At 43.8% G+C, this 17,059-nt stretch overlaps 2 protein-coding genes across 2 annotated transcripts in view; one reads left to right on the top strand and one right to left on the bottom strand.

Annotated features, from left to right (window-relative positions):
- The first annotated feature begins 819 nt into the window (after positions 1-819).
- Positions 820-17,059, top strand: part of LOC149309468 (cullin-1) — a 77,910-nt gene continuing 61,670 nt past the window's right edge. The window contains exon 1 of the mRNA XM_089532515.1: positions 820-942. The gene's annotated coding sequence lies outside the window, so the exon portion shown is untranslated. The remainder of the gene's footprint in view (positions 943-17,059) is intronic.
- LOC149309467 (histone-lysine N-methyltransferase EZH2) overlaps positions 3,662-17,059 on the bottom strand; it is a 204,488-nt gene continuing 191,090 nt past the window's right edge. Inside the window, exon 18 of the mRNA XM_089532509.1 lies at positions 3,662-3,805. Within this exon, the coding sequence (XP_089388635.1) occupies positions 3,683-3,805 (123 nt within the window). The 3' untranslated portion in view covers positions 3,662-3,682. The remainder of the gene's footprint in view (positions 3,806-17,059) is intronic.

Here is a 17,059-nt window from a genome sequence, read left to right as displayed (position 1 = left end):
ATTGTTGTTATTGAATGCATTTGATATGTTTTTATTGCTAGAATAATTTGTTATTATTATTATTAGTATCATTGCTTCCTGAAGCTCCATGAAGGCAAAGAAGCACCGGCTGACTATTTAATTATAATATAACAGTAGTTTATATATATATATACACATACTCTGTGTGTGTGTGTGTGTGTGTATATATATAACAGTAGTTTATATATATATGTATATATGTGTATATATATATATATACACATACTGTGTGTGTGTGTATATAACAGTAGTTTATATATATATATATATACACATACTCTGTGTGTGTGTGTGTGTGTATATATATATATATATATATATATATATATAACTACTGTTATATTATTATAATTAAATAGTCAGCCGGTGCTTCTTTGCCTTCATGGAGCTTCAGGAAGCAATAATATATATATATATGTGTGTGTGTGTGTGTGTTTATATCTATCTCCTGGTAAGCAATGTGCAATAACTGTGATGATGAAGCGGGTGGGTTGTGATGCGGAAGTAAACTACAACCAAGAACAGGGACACAGGGAACTCCTTGAACTGCCTTAATTCAGTGCTAGGGAATCCTGGGAGCGGTAGTTTATTGTGGCCCCAGAGCTTTCTCTGAGAGAGAAGGCCCAATGCCTTCCAAGACTACAGTTCCCATGATTCCCTAGCACTGAACCAGGGCAGTTAAAGCAGACTCAAACTGGGGTTGTTTCCTTGAGGCCTGCTCAGCCGCCGAGCTCCATCCTCTTCCGCCGAAGGAGGCCGGGGGCGGCGACGAAGCTCGCGAGGCCCAGAGCCCTGGCGGATCCGGAAGGGGAGGGCTTCTGGGTGCGGAGGGACGAGGCTACCGGGGCCTGACTGAGCGAGGGGCTGGCTCTGCGGGGACGGGCGCCGAGGAGGCCTCTGGGCGAGCGAGCGAGCGAGCGAGTGAGTGAGGGGCCCCTCTCGCCCGGGAAAAAGGCCCAGGGAGCGGCAGAAGGGAGGCGAGAGAGAGGGAGGGAGGGAGGCCGGTCGGAGGGACGCGCCAGGCCCGGGCCTTGGTTGTGGCGCAGCGAGGCCAGGCCGCCTCAGGAGGGGCTCAGGGCGCGGTGGGCGGACGGTGGACCAGGCGGAGGAAAAGGGGGGCCGAGGGAGGGAGGCGGCCATTGCCACCGCTGCCCTCGCCCTCCTCGCTTCCAGCCAAGGCTCCTTCCATTGTAGGCCCCAGTCTCGCGCGCAGGCCCAGCAGGAGGACGACGAGGAGGACGAGGAGGAAGCCAGGTCCGAGCTGAAGCCCAGCAGCGCTCCCTTCTCTCCTCTCCGCCGCGCGCTGCACAAATAATCCGCTTTGAAACCGCTTTCACTCTTTGTGCGGCTCAGGGCTATGGAATTCTGGGAGCTGGAGTTTGTTGTGGGGCCCAGAGCGGAGCCCGTTTTACTTTGGCATCTCCCGAGTGCGATCAACTAAGTTTTGTCTCTTATATGCCCCCCCCCTTGATTAACCCCGTTACTCCGCTTTCTTAATCTGATTCATAGAATCATAGAGCTGGAAGAGACCTTAAGGGCCATCCAGTCCAACCCCATTCTGCCATGCAGGAAATCCCAATCAAAGCATCCCCGACAGATGGCCATCCAGCCTCTGTTTAAAGACCTCTAAGGAAGGAGACTCTATCACCTTCCGAGGAAGTGCATTCCACTGTCGAACAGCCCTTACTGTCAGGAAGTTCCTCCTAATGTTCAGGTGGAATCTCTTTTCCTGTAGCTTCCATCCATTGTTCCAGGTTCTGTTCTCTGGAGCAGCAGAAAACAAGCTTGCTCCCTCCTCAATATGACATCCCTTCAAATATTTAAATTGATTTCAATGTAACTTTTAAGAACCAGTTCAGGCTCTTTCCATACAGCCAGGTCAGTTTGTTAAACCGGAAATGATGAACTCTTGTGGCACGTTAAGTACTAGACACACGTTCGCCCTCGTCCTCCACCTTCGCAGGGGCTGGGCACAGGACCCCATGGAAATGGAAAAGCCGCAAGTAACAAAAATGTCCTTTACCTGAGAGAAGAACACCTCTAGGACTCTCTGGGTCCTCCATCTGCCAGACATCGACCATAGAAGTGCTCTGGAGGAGCTGCAGAGGCCTGGCAGAGTGTCCCCTCCAGGGATCTCTGGGTCTTTCAGAGCAACCTTTGGTTAAAGTTGGCCATAGAGTTGCAGCGGAGGACCTAGAGATCCCCAGAGAGAACGTACTAATACCATCCACCAATCATCGAAGCTGCAAAAGTCATGGCCAGGGGATGCGTTGACTGAGAGTTCCTGCATGGCAGAGGGTTGGACTGGATGGCCCTTGCGGCCTCTTCCAACTATGATTCTGTGAAATATGGAGGGATGAGTGTACGTATCGCTGTTCGGTTGTGAAAAACCTATTAGATGACCTTGGGCAAGTCACAGTCTCTCAGCCTCAGAGGATGGCAATCAATGGCAAATCCCTTATGAAGAAATCTTGCCAAGAAAAAACCCTGTGATAGGGTCGCCATAAACTGAAAACGACTTGAAGGCAAACAACACATAGATAGTATATGCTTTTATTGATTGCATTCTGCTTCATCAGATACGTTTTTAATAATAATAATTTGTTTTATTTATATACCACTATTCCAAAGATCATAGCGGTGAACAGCAAGTAAGCTAATTAGCAAGTAATTAATAATTTTTTAAATATTCAGTGATTCCATGAGACGAATCGACAGCAAAGGAACTTGTAGCACTTTTGAGATTAACATGGCTATGTCTTTGCATTAATCGAGAGCTGGGCTGATAAGCTGTGTGCTCTGATCTTTTAAAGTGTTTTACATGCTCCTGTGTCTTCTGGCTGTGATAGTACATGATCCTAAAATAGAATATGCAGTGAGGAAATAAATTTAACTCGTTAATATGGCATGTATTTCCTTAAGTAATTAGATAGTGTGGGAAAGGTTGCAAAGTTGATATCAGGGTACCACCTCCACAACCAAAACCTTGAATCCAGCATGCTTTAGCCAGTAGAGGCTGTTATTTGGCACTTGCAAATCTTCCTTGAAGCTCACTGTGTATATACTTTTTGTCCAAAATTGTTTTATCATTAGAGATGTGACTGTAATTTTGTTTTTAATAAGTGTTTGACACTTTAATGTTTGACATTAAAGTTAATCTATTAATCAAAACATGGTCCTCAATTAAAAGCAGATATATTTATGATGAAATTCATACTATTTTCTATTTACTTGCTTCTTCTGCTATATTGGCTTTCGTTCTTAAAGTGCTGCATAATATCCTCTTCTTGATTTTTATTTTGCATCTCATTTTGAGGAACCCTGACTTTTGACAACTTTCCACTGCTTTGATTAATGAACTCAGCATTTCTCTTTTTTGAGTTTGGTTGAAGCTGGATAAATTTTTAGTATGTAATAAAAGAAGATACTAGCAGGGGTTAATGTGATCTGGGAAACTGGTAGAGTCTTTAAATGTAATTCAGTACTCTCAAAATATACTGTCGAGTAATGAAAAAGCATGAGTTTGAGTCACCAAATTTATTTCAGGGCGAGATTTCACAAATTAGTTCGATAAAATTGTAGCCAAAAACTTTGAGGTACTATTACCTGTGTTCTCAGTCTTCAGATGGTAATTTTTGAGGCAAAGTATGTACAAGGAATATTATAAATCTTGAGGTACAGGTACTTTTGTTTTCCTGTCTATAGCAATGAAATGTAGCCTACTGTGACTTCTTTTGGTCCTGCCAGGTGTTGCACATTTTTCTCCCTCTTGGTTTCTTTGCTCCTAAAATGGAGAGACATATCTTTGAGGGAGGGGCAGAAAAAATACATGTTTCTGGTTTGCAACCTCTGTTCTTTAATAATTGGGGCTGTTGCTTATAAATATGAGTTGATAAATCACATGTGATCTATGAATTGATGAAATCTGCATACATTTCATTATAATAAAGTAGGAAAAATACTGTGACATTAGATGAAATATGAACATATTGCTTCAATCACTATCTTAGAGGTAGCATTCCCCCCTTTAGGAGACAGAAGATATATTTGCCCTTCTGAGATAGTACCTGGAGTTTTTGTAAGTACTATAAAAATGCTCGCTAATATTTATATAGTAATTGTCTAACATTAATTGTGGCCATATTTTATGTTGATTAAAATCTTTTTAAATGCATTAAGGCAACTCAATTGTTATAGCAGAATATCTAAAATTTGGTCTTAGAGTCTATGGGGTTCCTTTGTTGTAGTGTAGCACAATAAATAATGCTAATAGAATTTTAAGATGCTACTATAGATATGTAATTAACATGTACACTTTATTTCTTGCTTGTAGATATCTTGTCTCCTGCAAAATGTCATCTTTTTTTGGTCAGATGACCAAAATTTCAAATCTCATGGGGGGAAAGCTGCAGCAAAGTTTTAATGTATTTGAAGCACTTCTACAGTGCCCATTTAGAGCAAAGTCAACCCCCATCTATTATGTTCACATGGAATGATAAGCCACAATTTGGAAGAACTCTGGCTTATTGTGAATGAATATATTTGCTTCCCTTGCTAGTGTAATTGCTAAACAAATTAGAAATGGTCATCCCTACCAGGGCTCCTGTTTTATTGCTTACTTCACAAACTTGAATCACTCACTAGGGATTATGCTTGGTTTCTAATTCCTGGCTTCAATCAGAGGAACAAAATAGGGCCTGAGGTATGGATAGGCAGTCTAGGACCTCTACATGTTGAATTGCAGCTTCCCCAATTCCTGATAATTTACCATGCTAGAGATCCTAAGGGACTTTTAATCTTAAACTCTAAAGCAAAGAGGGCACAGATGGACTATATATACCCACATACAGATATTTTATTGTAAGCCAGAACTCTTCAGATTTTCCAGTTTTCATTCCATGTGAACATAACCATAAGGTTAGATCCTGAGCAAGTTAATTGTATTTCACCCCCATTGAGATTAATATGAAAAGTTTGCTATGGCTAACTTGGTAGCTTTTGAAACTGGTAGCTTTTGAAACTGGTGAGTCTTAAGTGCACTCACATTTCTTTTGAGCAATACATTTTTCCAACTCCTGTTGTACTTTGACGTTGTCACATAGCCAAATGTGCTTGTCAGTATGTGAGTTTGTTTCATCATATTCATTTCATGTATTCTGATTGACTGGACCACAAGTGTTCCAACAAAAACAATTGTGACAGGATAGTAACCAACCAGATGAGGTTTTATATAGAATTGAACACACATTTCAAAAGCTGGATATCTGAGTGGAGATTTTAGAGCTTAGCTTCACTTTTCTGCTGAAAGTGTTCCATTGTGAGTTTTTTGATGTAGCGTGTACACCTGTTTTAAAAGCATGTTACACCTTTAAATTGCAAAATGTTAGGTTTCAGTAATATGGTATTATTTGCATAACTTGCCTTGTGTATTTGCTTTTTAAAAGTCCTAGCTATATAATAATAATAATAATAATAATAATAATAAAATATTTATTTATATCCCACCTCTTCCGTTTGGGGATCGAGGCAGGTAACAACAGAGTTTATGATACACAATATAAAAACAATAAAACCCACAAAACCCTGACCCCACCATCTCTCCCAAACTATAAAAATTAACATAAAACATGATTAAAATATATAACATATATAATATATATTATATATGTTATAAATATATAACATATATATATAAAACGCCATTTTCGTGATCTTCAATCTGTTGACTCTAACCATCTTGGTCTGACCCTGGATTCTTCTCTCTCTTCCCTAAATCTTGGGGATTCTGCTGATTCAGCTATGTCTTTATTTAACTCCACTCTTTCCTCAACTCTTGACCATTTTGCCCCTGTCTCTCTACGCACTTCTTCCTCTAAGACTAGACCTCAGCCCTGGCTTACCCCCAACATTAAGTTTCTCCGGTCCTGCTCTAGAGCGGCCGAACGTCTTTGGAGAAAGTCCAAAGAGTGGGCTGATTTTATCCATTTCAAATTTGTTCTTTCTTCCTTCTCACGCGCCCTCTCTATGGCAAAACAGAATTATTACAAATCATTGATCTCCGCCAATGAGAGGTGCCCACAGCGTTTGTTCTCCACCTTCAACACTTTGCTTAAACCTCCCTCTCCTCCTGTCTCTTCATCATTCTCTCCTAATGACTTCGCTAATTATTTCATCTCTAAGATTTCCATTATTCGCTCTGAGATAGTCCCCCCCGATTCTTCTTCTGCTCTTAATCTTCTATCACCCTCGCCTGACAAATTTTCTGTGTTTCCTCCTGCCTCTTTGGATGAACTCTCTTCACTTCTGAACTCTTCCAAACCTGCAACTTGCTCCCTTGATCCAATTCCTACTCGTCTTCTAATCTCTATAGCTCCCTCCTTTCTGCCCTCGCTTCTCCATATCTTCAATCTTTCTCTCTCTACAGGCTCCTTCCCTTCGGACTTCAAACATGCTCTCATTTCCCCAATTCTGAAAAAACCTTCTCTTGACCCCCCCTCTTTGTCTAGCTATCGTCCGATTTCTCTTCTTCCCTTTCTTGCTAAGGTTTTGGAACGGGTTGTCTATTCACGCTGTCTTGAATTTCTTGAAGCCAATTCCATCCTCGATCCCTTTCAGTCTGGCTTCCGCCCAAGGCATTCTACAGAGACAGCTCTCACCAAGATCTCGAATGACCTTTTACAGGCCAAGGCTAATGGCCTTTACTCTGTTCTCATCCTTCTTGATCTGTCTGCAGCCTTTGACACCGTTGATCACTGTCTTCTAGCTGATATACTCTCTGACCTTGGGTTCTCAGACTCTGTTCTCGACTGGTTTAGATCTTACTTGTCTGGCAGATCCTTTGCAGTGGTTGCAGGAGGTCAGACTTCATCTCCTGTTCCCTTATCTGTCGGAGTTCCCCAGGGCTCTGTTCTGGGTCCCCTTATGTTTTCTCTCTACACACTGTCCTTAGGAAAACTCATTAGCTCTTTTGGTTTTTCCTACCATCTGTATGCCGATGACACCCAGTTGTATCTTTCTGCCCCTGACCTTTCTCCAAGGCTTGAACAGCAAGTTTCGTCCTGCCTCACAGCTGTCTCGCAGTGGATGTGCCATCAGCGTTTGAAGCTCAACATGTCCAAGACTGAGCTTCTTGTCTTTCCTCCTAAGCCCACCCTTCAACACTCCTTTTCTGTCTCTGTGGACAACATTTCTATTCAACCAGTCCAGCAAGCCCGCAGTCTTGGTTTTATCTTTGACTCTTCTCTGTCATGTATCCCTCAGATCCAGACCACAGCCAAGGCTTGTAGATTCTTTTTGTACAATATTGCCAAAATCCGACCATATCTCTCCGCCTCTGCTGCCAAGATCCTGGTCCATGCCCTAGTGATCTCATGACTTGATTACTGTAACGTCCTCCTGGCTGGGCTTCCTCTTTCTCACCTCCGTCCTTTAATCTCTGTTCAGCATTCAGCTGCACGCATTATCACTTCCACCCACCGCTCTGACCACATCTCTCCTGTGTTGGCATCCCTTCACTGGCTCCCCCTCCCTTTCCGTATTCAGTATAAGCTCCTGCTGTCGGCATTTAAAGCCCTCCATGGTCTGGCCCCTCCTTACTTATCAGACCTTCTTTCTCCTCACCTTCCCACTCGGGCCCTCCGTTCTGGTAGTCAAGGTCTGCTGTCTCAGCCCAGGATTTCCTCTGCCCCATCCCGGATTCGCCCCTTTTCACTCGCTGCCCCTCACTCCTGGAACCTTCTTCCCCCACAAGCAAGAGCCATCACTTCTTTAACCAGCTTCAAAACGGAGTTGAAAACCATCCTGTTCAGAGAAGCGTTCCCAGGCATTGCATAATTGTCGCTTACTATTTGATGTTCTTGTGGTGCCTGTTTATTGAACCATTTCCTGTATTGCTATGTACTGTATATGTTTTATCCTACTTGAGAGTATGTATTTTCCCTGGAAAATGATTAACCATTCATTATGAAGCCTCGCCCTCCCTCCAGTCCATCTCCCTTGGTCCAGGCCTTGGAGGTAGAGAGGAACTGCTGGACCTCTTGCCCTTTCCCTCCACCACTCCCTTCTCCTTCTGTGTGTTGTCTTTTTAGATTGTAAGCCCGAGGGCAGGGAATCGTCTAACTAAAAGATTGTATGTACAGCGCTGTGTAAATTTACAGCGCTTCATAAATAAAGGTTAATAATAATAATAACAATACAACACTACAAGATTATTCTACAATCCATGAATGATGAGGAGATATAGTAGGAAGGACAGATGGCATCAGTTCTGGGCAGTTATCACTGAGGGAAGGCCTGCTGGAATAGAAAGGTTTTTGTCGCTTTTTTAAAAGCCTCCAATGAGGATAATTGGCGAATCTCTTCCGGCAGGTCATTCCAAGCTTTGGGAGCCGTAGCAGAAAAAAAACCTCTGGGAGGTCACAGACAATCTGGTCTTTTTTGGATGTAAATTTTTTTTCCTGGAGGAACGGAGTGTACGGGAAGGAATATATGGGTGGAGGCATTCCTTCAAGTAAACTGGAACCAGGCCATGTAGGGCTTTGTAGGTAATAACCAACACCTTGTACTGAGCCTGGAAGCTAATAGGCAGCCAGTGTAAGAATAGTGTAATTCTAACAGTGTTAGAATAGGTGTAATTCGATCAAACCTAGATTTTCTGGTGACCAGTCTGGCTGCCATGTTTTGTATCAATTGAAGCTTCCGGACATGTCACAAGGGTTGCCCCATGTAGAGCGCATTACAGAAATCAAGACGAGAGGTTAACAGGGCATGTACAACTGTTTCTAGGTCCCTCTGCTCCAGGTAGGGGAGCAACTGGCGTATCATCCGAAGCTGATAACAGGTGCTCCTGGCTGTTGCATCAGTCTGAGAGGACAGATGAAGCGACGAATCCAGGAGCACCCCCAAGCTGCGGACACAGTCCTTAAGGGGAAGTGTGACCCCATCTAGGACTGGTGAACTTATCTCCATACCCAGGTTGGGGTTACCTATCATGAGTACCTCCATTTTGTTTGGATTCAACTTAAGTCTATTTTCCCTTATTCAATCCATTACCAACTTCAGGCAGTCATTCAGAGGAGAGATGCCCTCCTTGATCACTGAAACAGTCCGAGACATAGAGAAATAGATTTAGGTGTCATCAGCGTACTGATAGCACCCCACCCCATGTCTCCAGATGATCTCACCCAGAGGCTTCATGTAAATGTTGGATAGCATTGGCGACAGTAACGCACCTTGAGGGACACCCAAACTGAGCTTCCTCTTGGCTGAACAACTGTCGCCAAGCAACACCATCTGGAAGCTGCCCGAGAGATAGGACCGGAACCACTGCAAAGCAGTGCCTCCAATTCCTAGTTCTTTCGGTCTATGGTATTGAAAGCCTCTGAGAGGTCCAAGAGCACCAACAGGGCCACACTTCCCCTGTCGATGCACAGACAGAGATCATCGACCAAGGTGACCAGGGCAGTCTCAACTCTGTATCCCGACCTGAAGCCAGTTTGAAATGGATCAAGATAATTGGTGTCATCCAAGGACTGCTTGGAGCTGGTTTGCAACTGCCCTCTCAATCACCTTACCCAGAAAGGGGAGTAGAGATACTGGTCTATAATTGTTTTTGTCCAGGGAATCAAGGGAAGGTTTCTTTAGGATGGGTTTTAGACTAGATGGAAAACAACCTTCCCTGAAGGAGGCATTGATTATAGATTGTAACAGCTTCAGAGTTGCCTCACCTCCCTGGATGGCCAGCCACGATGGACAGGGTTCGAGGAGGCAGGTGGTCTTTTTTTACCTTACCTAGCAGCTTGTCTATGTCATCAGTACTCATAGACTGAAATTGATCCAAGATAACCTCATTAGCGGAGTCACTAGACACCTCTCGTTGACTCTGTGCTAATGCCAGCGTCTTAAGTCAGCCCTTATCTGAGAGATTTTATCTGCAAAGTAGTCATTAAAAGCGTCACAGCAGGCTCTCGTGGATTGAAAAAGAGGATTCAAGATGGAAGGAGTTTGAGTCAACTTCTTAACCACCTTGAAAAGCTCTGCTGGACGAGACTTCACAGACACAATAGATGCAGAGTAGAAAGACTTCTTTGCTGCAGCTATTGCCACTCGATAGGCTTTAAGAAAAGTACTATGATGTGTCTTGTCAGATAAACGTCGAGTCTTCCTCCAGCGATGCTCTAGTCATTGTCCAGCCCACTTCATCCTTCTAAGATCTTCAGTATACCAAGAATTTCGATTCGGAGCGGGCTGGAAAGGACGCTTGGGAGCGATTGTGTCGATAGCCTTGGAAAGATCTTTATTCCAAGTAGTGACCAAGGTTTCGACAGAGTCGCCGATGTTGCCATCCATTAAACCCTCTAGGGCTTCTTGGAACCTTTAGGGTTCCATCAGCCTTTAAGGGCGGACCATTCTAATAGGCCCACCACCCCAGAGGAGATTGGGCATAGTTGCCTTCAGTCCAATCTTGACCAGGAAATGATCCGTCCATGACAGAGCGGAAGTAGAAATCATTTCCGCCCACGGATATTCCTGATCCGTGCAAAAGATGGTATTGAGGGTGTGACCTGCACAGTGTGTCAGCCCAGAGACTATCTGGGATAGACCCATGTTAGTCAAGGCAAACATGAACTCCCAAGCTGCACTGGTGAGGTCTGAAGAGCTCTGTTTTTTATGATTAGTTAAATTACATGGGAAAGAGAAGCTAGAACAGTAAATCGTTAAGGTATAGGTAGATCTACAGGAGCATACACTGTAAGCCCATCATTGTCATCATAATCAATGTTGTTATTTATTTAGTTATATCTCACCCTTTCCCCAGTAATGCGATTCAAGGTGGCATACAAAACTTAAAACAAATGCAGATTAAAATACATATGAAGCATCAGGAAAAACATGTAAAAGCTATATTGAAAATGCAGTTAAACAATGTATAGTATTAAAATCCTTTAAAAAGTCATTAAAAGAAGATAAAAATCAATAATAGCGTTCCACTGAGAGCCCACTGCAATCAGTCCCTAAAAGCCTGTTGAAATAGAAGAGTTTTCACTAGCTGGCAGTTGGACAGTGAGGGAGTTCCTCAACCTGGGAGTTGCTACTGAGAAGCCCTCTACTTCCCCCAAAAAATGTGTTTTGGAAGGTGGCGGGCCTGAGGGAAGTCTTCCCCTTAAGATTTTAGAAATCTTGGTAGTCATATATATGGTCCTTCAAATAGCCTGGACCTGAGCTGCACATGTCTTTATAGATCATAACCAGTACTTTACCACACAGGAGATTTGACAGCTGAATACGCTGTCTGAATTTAAAACAGCATTGAAGACCAGTCTCTTCCGGCAGGCTTATCCAGATGATTTTTAAATTGTGAATTTAGATGATGTTGATTATTTTAAAATGTATATGTATTTTTTGTCCTTTTACACTGCTACAGGTTATAATTAATGTGTTTTAACTGATAGTGTGCATTATTGATTTGTTGTTGTTCTTTACCTTGATCTATGGGGGAAATGAATAAGAAATATTATTTATTAGATTGATATTCTGCATTTCTCCCAAAATGGGTTTCAAGGCAGCTTGAAAATAAATCAGCATTGGAGCTATTCTTGCAAAGCCAACTGTGTAAACTTTCTTTTTCTTGGTGAGTGCTGAAAGTAGCCACAGAGCACTTAGGGCTGAAATAAATTGCTAAACAATGGGGTGGTTGTCCATCATGGCAAATAGTTGGTCAAAAGAATTACACAAGGACTGAAGGTGTGTGCACAAATTCATTTTTTCTGCTTCTTAATACCACTTTTTACATAATTCAACATGCTGTCAACAAGTCATATTTTCACATGCTGGTTTCTTGATGTATTATAAATGTGAGTGGTATTCAGGGGTCTTTGTTATAGCTGAATCAAGATGTCACAACAAATGTTATCCTCCCTGGTTATTCAGTGGAAAGAATTGAAAATAAAACCTGTTAAGCAATTTTGTTAGAAAAATTAAAACTACACAATTTTCCAAACATTTAATTGGTTGATTCTTATGTACAAACACCATTTATAGGGTGCTCTTTAATAACTTTCTCAGGGCAGGTAATACCAAGAAATAAAACCCTTGCAAAAATAATAAGATTGAAATCCAGTACAGGCATGTGAGGAGGGGACTGCAGAGAAACAACACTGTAAAGCTGAGATGCATTAAAATAGCCAAGAAAATATTTTTTGCCTGTTAAAATAATAATAGGTACAAATGATGCCAGAAAAAGTAATTCTACAGCTTAGGTATCACTACTAATAAAGGTCACCTTTACTTACTTGACCACTCTTACTTGCTGGTACTTATAAAAGAGCCTGTCTGGTTCTCTTTGTGGGTGTATGTACACTGGAGAAATATGCAGTTTGATGCCTCTTTAACTTCCATGGCACCATCCTACAGAATCCCAGGATTTGTAGTTTTTTGAGGCACTGGCACTCTTTGTGCCTGAGCAGATGAGCAAGATACCACTGGCCAAACCTGGGTCAGTCCATAGGCTGGCATGGTGCCAGCTGATTCTTCATACAGCCACTTGCTGCTGCACAATTGATCTTCTGTTGCTGTCATGTTCATCCCAAAGGCACCCTGCACTGCTCATAAGGACAGAAACTAGGTGCCTCGCTGCGCCCATGTGGCTAGACACCCCCTTCTGATGTCAGAGGATGCAGCAGGGGCCTTTGGGATGGACACAATAGTGGCAACATATAAGGGACAGGTGAGGCCGCTCCACAATGAACAGCCAGGTTTTTTATTTCACGTCAAACGTAACATACCAGTGATATTACAAAAGAAAAAACAAACAACAATCCCCCAAATCAATAACCACACTCCTCTTTCCCTCCCTTCTTCCTTTCTTCCTCCCCCCCGCCTCCCTCCCTTGTTCCTTCCCTCCCTGCTTACCTTGTCCTCGCCGCCATGGGAAAGGCCAGGTGGTGGTGTTGGAGGCCAAGAGGCCTCCAGGCCACCACCTGGCCCTTCTGCGGTGGTGGTGGCAAGGAGGCCGGGAGGTGATGGTGGAGGCCTTGGAGGCCTCTGGTGCTGCTGCTCTACCTCGTTGCAGCCACCTCCACCGCCATGTAAAGGCTGTGTGGTGGTGCTGGAGGCTATCCCACAGTGGCGGCGGCGAGGAGACCAAAGGTTGGCCTCCACCGCCACCCAGCCTCCTTGCCGCCATGGAAGGGCTGGGTGGCAGTGCTGGAGGCCTCTTGGTGGCAGCGAGGGAGGCTGGGTGGCGGTCCTGGAGGCCTTGAAGGCCTCTGGCACTGCTGATCTGCATCCTCACCATCAAGGAAGGCGTCTTGGCCACCAATACCACCCCCCAGCCCTTCTGCAGTGGTGGCAAGGAGGCGGAGCAGCAGCACCAGCCTAGAGGCATTCAAGGCCTCCAGCACCACCTCCCGGCCACCTTGCTGTCTCGGCCTCCTCGCCGCTACCCCCACGGGAAAGGTAAGCAGGGAGGGAGGGAAGGAAGGAAGGAAGGAAGGAAGGAAGAAGGGAGGGAAAGAGGGGGAGGGGAGGTGAGGAGAGGAGAGGGACTTTTGCCTCCAATGGCGGCAAGCATGCACACGCGCCGTCATTGGGGACAATGGGAATTGAGCATACATGGATTTTGGTATGTGTGGGGGGGTGCGGAATGGATTAATACTGTATTATCCAAAATGAGAATAAAAATGAAGAACACCAAATCAGTAACCATGTCAAAATATAATCTGGATAACATTCCAACAGAATTCAAAGAAAGTGTGAAAAACAGATTTGCACTATTAAGTTTAGATGATTAGGAATCAGAAGAACTATGAACAGAAGTCAGGGACACAACCAGAGTGTGCAAAAAAATAATAACTGGCCAAGAAGGAGGAGAAGAAACTGGATGACAGATGAAACACTTCAAGCAATCAAAGATGATAAGCAAAAGCAAAGAGAGACAGGAACAAAATGAAAACTATATGAATGCTACTGTCCAATGACTGGCGTGCAAAGACAAGGAAAATTACAATAATCAATGCAGAGAAATAGAAGCTGAAAACAAAAAAGGAGAACAAAAGATCTATTCCACAAGATTCGGGCAATAAAAGTGATATCCCCATGAAGAGTGGGGATTCTCTACAATCAGAAGGGGAACGTGGTGCACAGCCAAGATCTCTAATCTTCATTAAGCCTGAATTCTTCCTGGAAGCCAGGATGACTTAACTGACTATCATGATCATTGAGAAAGACTATAATGCTAGGAAAGGTAGAAGTCAGCAGAAAGAGCGAGGCCATGAGCAGAGTAGAGGAGGACAGGAGTTCTTGGAGAGGTCTGGTTGCCATGAGTTGAGGTCGACTTAAGGGCATTTAACAACAACAAAGTATTTTTCAACAATTAAGGTTCCATTCCATACATTACAAAATTCTGGCATGAAAAACATTTTATACAAATGGTGTGCAATTTATATATAAGTAGCTTGTCATAATCTGGAAATCTTCAATTAGTCTGGCTTCCTAACATGTTTATACAGGTTGAATATCTCTTATCTGAAATGCTTGCAACCAGAAGTGTTCTGTATTTTGTGAGGGTTTTTTTTTTTGGATTTTGGAATAATGGCAAGAATGCAAGCATGAATCCATGCCTCCTGCTGTTTTAAAGAATCGTATGTCTCTCTGCAGCCACATCTCTCTCCATCCCTGAAAATACAATAAGTACGTAGCAGATGAAGTTTTGGATTTTGGAGTATTTTGGATTTCAGAATTCCCAATAAGGGATATTCAACCTATATTTGATAAAATGTGTGTATGTTAAGTGAATACAATAGGTCAGGTAGATGTGCTTCTGCACTGGAATGTTTAGTTTATAAGATTTAGTAGCTATTAGATTAGATAAGTGGCTAATTCTGAGGCATCAGTTTGTTAATTCATAGTTACGTACTGTGCAGTTGAACCTTGGAGTTTTACTCACATTTTCTTCCTAAAATACCAAAATGTCTTACTGTATATGCTTGTGTATAAGTCGATCTCACATACAAGTCAAGGATAGATTTTGGGGTCAAAATTATGGATTTTGTTATGACCCTTGGATAAGTCAAGGGTGCTGCTGCCATATTACCACTGCTTCCCTTGCCTCTTGGTGCTTCTTTGAGGGGAAGGGCCAGAGCTACACCCACAGTGTCCTTGCTGCTCCCCTCATCATGTCTTGGTACTTCGGAGTCCAAATGCCAAAGAGCTGCTGCTGTATTTCTCCTGTCCCCTTCCCTCCCAGTTTGGGCTCTCCAGCTCAAAGAGCAAATGTTAGGTTTCTGATACCTTAAAAGCAGAGCAGATAAACAGATCCTCTTTCCCTAAGAAATCTTCTTGTTCATGTAGGCGAAATCGATCAAGCTCACTTACCTGAGTCACTACCTGAGTGGCCGGCAGGAACAAGATGATATCTCAGGGGAGAAGAAGGTTCTATTTACCTGTTCTGTTTTTAAAATGGCAGAAATGTAATTTACTCCTTGAGCTGGAACACCCAAACTAAGAGGGAAGAGGATGGGAGAATGGGAAGGGAGAGGGAGTAGCAGAAATGCAGCAGTAGTATCACTTTTGTGCTTGCCCTCATGGAGTGCTAAGAGGGGAACAGCAAGGAGGCTGTGCCAGCAGTCGTGGCTCTGATGCTATCTCTCGAAGGGAATACCAAGGGGTAAGGGGGAAACTGTGGATGTGGTGTCAGCTCTTTGGTACTTTCCCTCAAGGAGAGGTGATGGGAGCAGCAGGGAGGCGGTGGTGGCTCTGGCATTGGTGAGCACCAAGAATCTAGGGGAGCAGCAGGGAGGCAGTGGCTTTTTTGGAGTTCACTGGCAGGGCAGGGAGAGTGAAATCTTCCAAAAACACAGATGTAAGAAAAGAAGCCTTAACATTGATGATGAAGGATGATGATGTTATCAAAGGTACTTGGGTGGGAAGTGGCGTACCGACGCCGATTCTGGGGTTTGAGAACGCACACCAACCACACACTCCCAAACCCTAGTCCGTAAGGTTGATGGTGACCTCCCGTACCCAAGGGGGCAGCCATGATGACACAAGCGTGGTGCTGCGTCCGTACGTCAGGGTGCCACGTTTGCGTCATTGATATGTCACAATGAGCTAATGGCACACTGATGGCAGCACCCCCGCACACCAAAAAAATCCAGTTTCAGCGGGTTGTTTTTGGTGCAGAGGGAGCCCACACAGTTTGGCTGCTGCGGGCTCCCTCAGGAGCAAAAACAGGTGGCTCCAGCCCACCCTTTTGGGGCAGTCTGTTGAGCCCCTTGGTCATATTAGTTACGGTAGGCAGAGCCAAGTAAGAGCTAAACAGATAGTAATCTTAGTGGTTTTAAAACAAGCTAGTGGTTTTAAAACTAGCTATCAAATTTGTCTACAAAGTAAGCTTTCAAGCTTCTTCTCTGAAATCTGTTTGTACAGTCAGCCCTTCCTATCCACAGATTCTTTAACCACAGATTCAAACACATGTTCCACATGTTCCAAGAAGCAAACCTTGATTTTGTTATTTTATATAAGGAACACCATTTTACTTTGCCATTGTATTTAATGAGACTTTGAGCAGCCTCAGAGTTTGGTATCCACAGAGAGCCCTGGCACCAAATCCCAGTGGATACCAGGGGCCCCACTGTGTGTATTAGCCTCCACAGTCATTTGAATCCCTTCTATTTTAAATAATAATAATAATACGTTTTATTTATAGACCGCTATTCCGCAATGATCATAGCGGTGTACAGTAAAAATTGAATAGGATACAAATACAAGGTGACAATTGAAGGAGGGAGAAGTCTCGTCCTTCAGGCAGTCCCTGATGTTGCTGGTCTGCCTGATCGCTCCCTCTGAGGCCAAGATGACAGTTAAGGAGGGAGGGGCCTCTTCCTTCAGGCAGTCCTTGATGGAGCTGGGTCTGCCTGATGGTTCCCTCTGAGGCCGAGATGACAGTTGAGGAGGGAGGGGCCTCTTCCTTCAGGCAGTCCCTGATGTTGCTGGGTCTGCCTGATGGCTCCCTCTGAGGCCGAGATGACAGTTGAGGAGG

Source organism: Sceloporus occidentalis, unplaced genomic scaffold (assembly GCF_023333645.1).
Source record: "Sceloporus occidentalis isolate IW3139 unplaced genomic scaffold, rSceOcc1.0.p SCAF_7, whole genome shotgun sequence".
Taxonomy (NCBI): Eukaryota; Metazoa; Chordata; class Lepidosauria; order Squamata; family Phrynosomatidae; genus Sceloporus; species Sceloporus occidentalis.
The sequence above is the reverse complement of the archived record's forward strand: the minus strand, read 5'-3'. Positions and strand labels throughout refer to the sequence as shown.